General features: G+C 34.8%; 1 protein-coding gene across 1 annotated transcript; it reads left to right on the top strand.

Annotated features, from left to right (window-relative positions):
• Positions 1-700: 700 nt before the first annotated feature.
• Positions 701-8,639, top strand: LOC113239033 (solute carrier family 12 member 9-like; the record flags this gene model as incomplete). The annotated part of the gene is made up of 3 exons (XM_026475897.1): positions 701-828; positions 3,795-3,917; positions 8,505-8,639. Coding segments are annotated over exons 1-3 (379 nt in total), but the record flags the coding sequence as incomplete, so codon positions are not given.
• Positions 8,640-9,712: the final 1,073 nt, after the last annotated feature.

Here is a 9,712-nt window from a genome sequence, read left to right as displayed (position 1 = left end):
TACATCCTATCCAATTGGAGAGGATGTAGGTTATATTTGTCTGTATCTAATCGAGCAATAGACATGTCAGACGTAATTTCACTTATGCCATTCTTCCGTGAGGGGCGAGAAATGTGAGTAAAAATTATGATTTTCTGTTTAATATACTTTGAGAAGTCAAAAATAATAACAATCATACCGATCCTAGAATTCACTCTTGGGCTCTAACCAAAACATCCAAACTGAACCAATTTAGAAAAGTTAAATATTTGTCCTCATCTAAAGCCCATTCCCCGTTCGGCCACCAAAGTTGCCAAATGTATTCGAATTGACATTTCAATCTGAACTTCAGACTGGGTTTCAAGTTACTTAATTAGTAGCGGAACTAAGTTCCATGAGTTTTAATCTTTAATCTTTAATTAGTCACTGTGTTTTTAGTTGTGTAAAGTAAACAGTAACGTATGACGAGTAAGTAATTAAACAAAGAATGAGGACATTTTGTCCTAAAACGCTAAAACTAGACTAGTCATGAGAAGATGCACGGGGACAATATACATAGATTTGTAGGTTGCTAAATTTCATAACCGAACTAGATTTACATTCGCCACTAAGAAATTCCATGCATTTAGGATATAAGCTTAAAAAATAAGTACCATATTATTACTGTTGCAAAAACAAGATTGTGTTTATTTATTACCAGTGTTGTTTCAGTGACGAAGCCAGCTACAATGGCTGAAACTATGGACCCGCTGGCTCCGAGTGTCAACTCGTCTTCCCGACCCTCGGGTCTGATGAATAAGCTGCGATTGAGGTTCGGCAGATTGCCGGCTGGGAGAGCTCCAGGAGAAGGTAATAATCTTAATGCATTTATAAGCTTAAGCAGATAATTCTAAAATGGAAGTTTACACCTATAATCCGGTATGTAATCCCTTAAAAACATACATCTTTTCAGAAAAATCAGTTTTCATCCGTGAATTCGCTTCCATCTCCCATCTTTTTTTTAACGACTCCAATAATATCTTTTGCCATTTTGTTTTGTGTTGCCATTTTGTTTTTTATTGATTACACCCAAATCGAATCGGTAAGGTTACTTATTTATTTAAATCTGATAGTTATTACAAGTAGTAATAAGTTTTAAAACGAAATAATTGATTATTTAGCTTTTGTTAACACAATTTTTTTTTCATGTAATACAAATGCGCCTGATGGTAAGCGACGACGCGCCGATCCATAACAGTTACAGTGCCACTCAGAGCTTTAAATTGCAAAGGTCTGAGGGGCACTACCATTGCGCCCGTCACCCTAAGACATAAGTTGACAAGTCCCATGCACCTGTAATTTCACCAAGACCCTTCAAAACCGGAACACAGTAATGCTGACATTACTGCTTGCCGGCAAAAATAGATAATTCAGATGATTAATTAAAAGAAACCAGTGACCAGTCTTCCGCTTTGCTGGCCATTTTCCCACTATAGATGACATACGGAACTACTCTCGAAGTCCGTCAACGAAAAGACGGGCCCATTCGAAACTGTCAAATCGCATTGTCATACATTCTTACTTCTAGTCCCTACCGAAACTCAAGTCTGTAAGTAATCCAAAAAACGGCCGTAACTACTTCGTGCTTAGAGAAGGCCCCTGGTAACCCCTCTTTCTATTTTCAAATGTTCTTTAGGCGTGGAGTCGTCGATCAGTACACATGAATAAAAATGGATGTAAATTACTTTGTTACTCCGCGAACCCAGCCAAGGTTGAATCGTGCAAATCCGCATAGAATTAATAACCCAAACGCAACTAGGTACAGCAAAAAACTAGCTCCAAAAATATACCTGACACGTGTTTTGTTTCTCTACGAGGCATACTCAGGAATTAGGTATAGATTGTTCGAATTTCAGCCGAAAAACATTTCGAAATTGACCGGGAACTTTACCTGCATGAAAAAATATTGAAAACAATTAAATGACCTGCAACTATCTTTAATAAACCCGTCATTGCTCAATTAACACTCAGTCAAACCGTGATATCCCTCTATTGTTGCTATTCACCCGGCCAAGGTCGCTATGAACAAAAAAACAATTGATAATACTGGATATTGGACTTTAAAATAATGAATTGTTTATCAGTTTACATTTAAACTGCAACTATAATGCAGGTGCAGTTAGTGAAGAAGTGTTTATAGAATTTAAAAAGGTTTTCGCTGACCAGTATTGGAATGGTAGCTGCTGCTTGAATCTGAAATTCAAGATCTTAGTGGTTCAGCGTCTAGCTCTGTGGACGCTAGTTGATAAGATCCCATTGGGACGTATTTCGGAAATCAGCTATTGTAATTTGTTTCTGATCTGGGTGTTCTGAATATTGCCCCAGAGTTAATTTTGCTCTGGTATACTTGTAATACAGGAAATTCCTTCCTTTGAGATCAGATAATCGTCATTATAGCCTGGTATACTATTGTTCCGTTTGGAAGATTGGAATCATGGTGAGAGTTGTAGAAAAAGTTGAAAGTGGTAAGAGATTTTTATTTCCTTCATGGTGTTTCAAAGTGGGAAGATGTTTTAATAACCAATAAGATTTTTTGTTTGTTTTGACATCTCCACTCTATTTGCTGAAAATATGAAATCCTGTTTGGAAATGAAACTATGTTTTCGGATCCAAATCTTACTTGCTTGTTTTTTCAAACAGACCAACGTTTCATTCAACGGATCATTATTTTCTATGTATAACGAAAGCGAAAACCTAACGAGTCGATATCCTATTGGTTATTATTGACTACTCTTCGTTAGTGATTAGGCCAACATGTGAAAACTATTTGTATTCATAAGAAATTAAAGCTCACAATTCTACAGTCATTTGGAAGCAATGCCTATTGGAATTTAAATATATACAATATTGCGCAATGATTCATTGAAAACGAAATATTTAATGATAATTTACATTGTTTGTTGTGGAATTTGTTTTCAACGATCCCGGTGGCACTGTTGTTAGCAATGGGGTTCTGTAGAGATTTCCAAATTAGGACCAATTGTGTTGATACAAAGATCGAACAGCATAAAGAAAAATTCCTTCGATCTGACTGGACTCGGACCAGCGTCTGTTGCAACACAACACATCGAAGGAATTTTTCTTTTTCCAGGCTTTCTGCATTCTCATTTCTCTTAACGGTGGCGGTTCGACGAGACGGGAGACCAAACCCGTTACTTGACGTTAGACTTTTGTATGTGTTTAGTTCGCAAGCCGAACCGACATAGACGACTGCGACGCGATGCAAAAGACAGTGTGATAGTCTTTGTCGCGGACCTGGTGTCGCGAGTCTCGTTCGAAAAGCTGGTGGGTTATAGTGAAAGATGACGTCGTTTTTTGATGAAGCAACTTTGTCTCGATCTCCTGTCTCTGTCTCAACTCGAACCGCCACCTTTAGGCTAGGCTTGACTGCAGCAAAGCATCGATCGAATTTCTGAACCAATATATTAGCCCTTACTGACAAAGCTCTCCGCTCCCTCCTCATATCGTCTCTGAAATGTCCTAGATACTATTTAAAGTAACCGGTGGTATGTCTACAGGATATTTACTGTGGATTTGAATTGGACATTGGGGCAGGCAGAGATTACAGCTCGTCATTTTGCACGATGCAGTTTAACCATGCTTCACTTACACTCATCAATCTTTTGAAGAACATTCTCGATTTGACCTGAAAGCGTTTTCCGCGGCCGTCGACTTCCAATGTTGCCTGCCACATTGGCTCTATAGAGCCTCTTTTTTTCATCACTATTCTATTCATGATTTGAACAATTTAATAATAAAACAAATATTTATTTCAGGATATGTGGAATTCGGAGAGTTCCGCGCAGAACGAACTGCTATCAAGAAAGTGGGCACCTTCGCTGGTGTCTTCTGTCCCGTCGTGCTGTCCATGTTCAGTGCTCTCATTTTTATTCGAATGGGTAAGTTATAGTTAAGGTAGATTAATGAAACAATTTTAAATAAACCAACTCTAAAACTGCCCTTACAGCATATTACGCATTCTTTCACTCAAAATTCTCTGGAATGGAATATGGAGAAATTGTACCACCATACAGGATATCTTATCTCAATTCAATTCAATAATTTATTGCAAAACCATAATGTACATAATAAGATGTTACAAATGTAGTGAGACCAGTATTATGGGCCCTGTCGGGCACGCAACATAGGAGCTAGGAGAGAGGAAGCGCAATTTTATAGTAGTGTTTTATATACAGTAAGTATTCTAATCTTATTTATCATAGGTACTATATACTATATTATATTGTTACAAAATTTAATTTAAAAACAACCTTAATATTTATCATCATTTTGCGTGGCCAATGAATGTATTATCTATTAAATATTCGTTAATAGTGTAATAACATTTTTCGGATAGGAATAGTTTTAATTTTTTTATGAAAATGTTGTCATTGTTTTCATTTTTTATATTTTCAGGTAGTTTATTATAAATTTTAATAGAAGAACTGTAGGTACTAGAGGAGTTAATTTTTAATCGTGAAGTCGGCAATACTAATTTATTTTTAAGTCGTAAAGAGTACTTACATGGGATATCTTCACGTTTTTTATAAAATTGTTTATTTTCCTGACAAATTTACTTATTTCCAAAATATATAAACTGGACAGGGTTAATATTTTATATTTAAGAAAATATGGTCTACAGCTATCAGTCTGGTCAATATTGTCTATTGGCCAATATTAAAGTATAAACCAATGCTTGAAACCGGCCGTCTACGAACTAAACTATAGGAACCTATCCTAACGACGCATAGCTGAGATATCATTAAACGATTTCATTATTCTAAAACTGGGTTATGGTTTTTTTACGATATCTCAAAAAAAAAATATTTTGTCACTTAATCCCGTTTTAGTCAGCAGACGGCAGAAATGCAAAAGACACTCTTAATATATTGTATTAAGAGTCATCAATTTAAGCATTGGTTTAAGACGTATTTAAGTTTAGTCCAAAAATATAATAAACTCAATGTTTAATTTAATTTCTTGTTGCTACTTAGGCGAAGTTCGTTTTGTAAATACGAAAACTTACTTCGTCATTTTTGCGCAGCTGACGTCAAAGTTTGTTTTATAAATCCATACTAAGTATAAAGTTACTTTTCGTGGTGCCAGCTGCGGTAACAAAAGGGTCACGCGTTTGCGCGCTACATCCGATTCGTATTCCTTCCGAATCAGAGACAATACAAATCTAGAAAACTCGGATGTCGTTTGTGCATTAAGTCCAATTCGAATCCGAGAAAATACAAATATCGCTTGTACACTTATAAATAAAATGATCCCTCTGACATTTCGGACCGTCATTTCTGCCTCAGTATCAAAGTCAAATAATCATTTATTCCATACATCGAGTATATAACCAGAAATAAAGACGAAATAAGGGCCATATATTCCTGGTAACAACTCAATAAATAACGAATATATGTATTCCAAAAAATATTCTGTATTTATTGTAATAAGATAATATGTCTAACAATGCCGTGCTGTTCTATTCGGTGGTATGGAAAAAACAGCAAAACATCTAATTACAAAACAAACGGTACCACATTTCATCGGTAATTAAATATTAAATATGTAATTTTGCCATTTTCGTTCATCGTAGCAAAGCTCAAGTTAATTGGACTTTTGAAGTGAAACAATTGACGACACCCGTCAATTGTTTCGTACTCGGGCTAGCCAATCGGAGCGCAGTTGTCACAGTAATGATATGGCAGAATAGTTTTCAAACAAATTAAATGACATTTCATCTCTATTTCTGGTTATATACTCGATGATTCCATAGGTGAAGTTTTTACACTTGAAAACGTAATTTTCTTAAGCTACTTTTTAAGCATCTATACTCGATGTTTTTAAGGTACTGCTCGTTCACTACGCTGACCTCCCTGAGAAGAACGAGCAAGAAACTCTAGGGATCGCTCTTTTCAAATAAACTTAAATGCTATGGAATACACTTTGAATCATAATTGTGTGGAATCTAGACTCTTGTTGTCTTTCCATACTTCTTTATCTAAAACATACTCTTCAATTTTAAATATGATATTTGTTGATGTGATGGTATTTGTTTGAAAACGCAGTGCGTTCCATAGTATCTCATCTTTTTATTCAAGGTAATTATTTCCATTCTCATGACTGTCCTGCAAGTTAGAAAGCGTGCTATGATCAAAACCGACATTGCACAAGATGCAATTCATACTGGCCTTCAAATCGTCTATTTACCAACGCCGTTCCACGAGTAATCAATTCTGTGTAAAGTGTTTTTTATTTACTGTTTATGTGCACCGTCATTTTTCTTCGATAGTCCTTAAGTTATTGTTTATGGTGTTAGTAATATAGTCCTCCGGAGTGGTTAGTACTTTACAAACAACCCTGCATATAAAATAGGTCAAATTATGTCACTGATATCTCTATAATTACGTTTTTATTGTTGTGATTGCCGTGCATGAGCACTGAGCGGGCGAGAGCGGGGTGAAGTTAAAGGAAGGGGAGGATTGCGGTGCACAAATACGTTCATGACTTTGTGTAAATATTATCGTCAGTTCGCCATTTTTAACCGACTTCAAAAAAAGGGAGGAGGTTCTCATTTCCACTGCTTTTTTTGTGAACCGATTTTGATGATTCTGTTTTTTGTTGGAAAGAGGGTATCTCAGTATTGATCCCATTTAAATTTAAAGAAAATATTCCATCTCTAAGTGTGTCAAACTAGGGAATAAAATCGGTTTCGCGCACTTTCCGGTAACCGATTTCAATAAAACTTCTCAAATAAATGTAATTCTACAAACATTTGAGGTCGGTTTTTTAATATTCTGTACTGAGATTATGCGCCAACAATTTCTAATTCATTCGTGAAATCCATTGACTTACAATTATATGGACGTCGGGTCCGCGCTAAAAAGTGTCCGCACTTGTAAGGCGCTAAAATCGTATACAGAGCGCCAAACTCCGCTTTAGTCTTCATTTGTTCTACTGACAGCGCGATACTGCGATGACATTACAATTTAAATTTCGAATAGGTTGACTTGGGACATTTTTTTCGTGGTTTTTGTATTAGACCCGTCTCGTCCATTTATTTGTAAGTCAATGGTGAAATCACAGGTTTTATAGAAATGAACAATTATATATTATACATAATGATTAGGTTATTATATAGTTTCAATCATTAAACAATCATTGTGAATCATCAATCATTAGGCATATAAATATGTAGGAATTGAAACTTTTTTCGCGTATATTTGTTTTTTTTTCACACAAACCAACGTTTCGGGTCCTTTACAGGTCCCATCGTCACTGTTGACTGAGATGGTATAGTCACTGGTTATAATTGGTTGATGAATCCGGAAAAATAGTTTCATTTCCTACGTGTAACAATCGCGAAAACCTAAGAACTCGATGCATATAAATATATTCAAATCTTGTTGTCCACATGCACTAAATAATAAGAAAATAAAACTAAGTGTAACATGTTTTAAAAATTGTATGCTATACATAAATAAACAAATTATGCAATAAGTAACAATTAAAATTTATATTAAATATATTACATACATTCTTCTTATTGATTTGAATAATTTTCTGTGTGTCAATAATATGCTTATCCTGTTGGCGAATAACCGAACAATAAACTCGAAATTACTGTGTAAATATACCTAATACAATCGAGCGGTTATCGTGTTACGGGACTGTTATTGGTCATGCGTCATTTATCATGTTTATTATGTCACTCAACTGAATAATAAGTACGATTCATAATGTAAATTGACACGTGTGGAATGTATGTGTTGACTCGTATAAGTAGAAAGTTTGTAAGGTAGAAAAAGATAACTATTTCTATAATGTAGAAATATACAGATGTTTGTACTGAGGTAGAAATAGACAGATGTTTGTACTGAGGTACAAATAGACAAGTGTTTCTACTGTTTATTTTTTTATTTATGATAAGATTCTTGTGGCCTTTTAAGTCAAACCAAACGTCCAGCAAGTTAAATTAAGTTCGATATAATAATGACATCTTAAATATAACAGTAGAGTTAGATATACTTGAAGTCTTGCACATTCACATACCCACCCAAGTATAAATATACAATTCACACTTCTCTTTTACCTAACAACACATATGAATGTTTATATTCATAAATTCTTCTGAATTGTAACTTAATTTTTATCCTCTCTTACTAAAAAACTGTAGTAAAGTGTAAAATATTGTTATACCTTTTTCAGCCACCAGTCTCTCAGTAATAAGGTTTAATATTAGAACTCTCTAGTCATTAAGCATTTATCAAGTTTACCTTGTATGTGGAGAGAAAATAAATAATAATTGTTATAGACAGGTGTTTCTACTGAGGTAGAATCAGACAGGTGTTTCTGCTAAGGTAGAAATAGACAAGTGTGTTTATTAAAGTGGAAATGTTTAGATTTTTCTACTATGGCAAAATAAAAGGTAATCTGCGAAGGTGACGTTATTGTCTTTGTGATACAAACATTTCTATTTCTTTTTCCAGGTTACCTAGTGGGCAATGCAGGTCTATTAGTGACTCTAGCACAATTCGGAATGGCCTATTTAATAGTGCTCTTTACTGTGATGTCAATTTGTGCTATCTCCACCAATGGTGCTGTTGAAGGCGGAGGAGTTTACTGTATCCTTTTATTAATAATAATTAAAAGGTGCGTTGTTATATGCGCCTAGAGGTTTAATCTAAGAATAATAGTGAAAGATGATATAATAGAAGAGAAAATGGAATGATTCGATGATATGGCATGTGAAACGGTTTGTTTTATTCCAGAGGAAAAAGAGAAATTACATGGCATGCACTGCCATTTTTATAGCAAAACTAAGGTTCGTATTCTAGAACTCTACTCAATGCTCAGAATTGCACTGGAAACATAAACACTGGAAATACGACCCTAATGGCAGAGACTTGAGTATGATTTCGAGTGCTAAACCATACTCAAATCCTGACTTGAGCATTGAGTGCAGTTCTAGAATACGACTCTAAGGTGCTTCTAGACAAAATCGCTAGAGTAATGTCAATACGATATGGCATGCTGTACTGTTAGTAGTACACACATGACCCGCTAAATGTCGCCACTAACAATGACTAATGACATAAAACTTTATTTTAAAAGACAGGAAATGCAACAAGTAGTATGAGATTGGAAAAAATCGCTTTCGTTCTGAATGAATGAATGAAATATTCTCTATATCACGAAATAAGCTAATATACAACAGGCGGGCTTATTGCTAAGTAGCTATTTCTTACGTAATGCTTAAACTAACTGACATTCCGTACGTTAACGATCCCAATAAATTGTATAATTCAGTTTTCAACATAGTGAAAAGTGAACGTGATAATGTTTTTAAGTCCAAAATCATAACTATTAATAATTCATTGAAATTTAGTGAATGGGCGACTGTGGGAATTCACAAAAGTAGACAAAGGCTGTATGATCTTTACGATGAAAGAACTTATAACACTAGTAACAGTTTTAATGATTTTGTTAGGAAATATTCGAAAATGTTTAAACGTGTTTGTGTGGCAGCCAAAGCAATGTTTATTAATAATAAAATAAAAAGCAGCGCGAATGTAGTAAAAACGACTTGGAATATTATAAATAGCGAAACTGGAAGGGTCAAACCTCGTAACTTAGATTTTCAACTAAGATTTAATGACAAAATTGTAAACACAGACGCAGAAGTTGCTAAAATATT

This window comes from Hyposmocoma kahamanoa, unplaced genomic scaffold (genome assembly GCF_003589595.1).
Source record: "Hyposmocoma kahamanoa isolate Upper Pololo Valley unplaced genomic scaffold, ASM358959v1 99232, whole genome shotgun sequence".
In the NCBI taxonomy this organism is placed as follows: Eukaryota; Metazoa; Arthropoda; class Insecta; order Lepidoptera; family Cosmopterigidae; genus Hyposmocoma; species Hyposmocoma kahamanoa.
The sequence above is the reverse complement of the archived record's forward strand: the minus strand, read 5'-3'. Positions and strand labels throughout refer to the sequence as shown.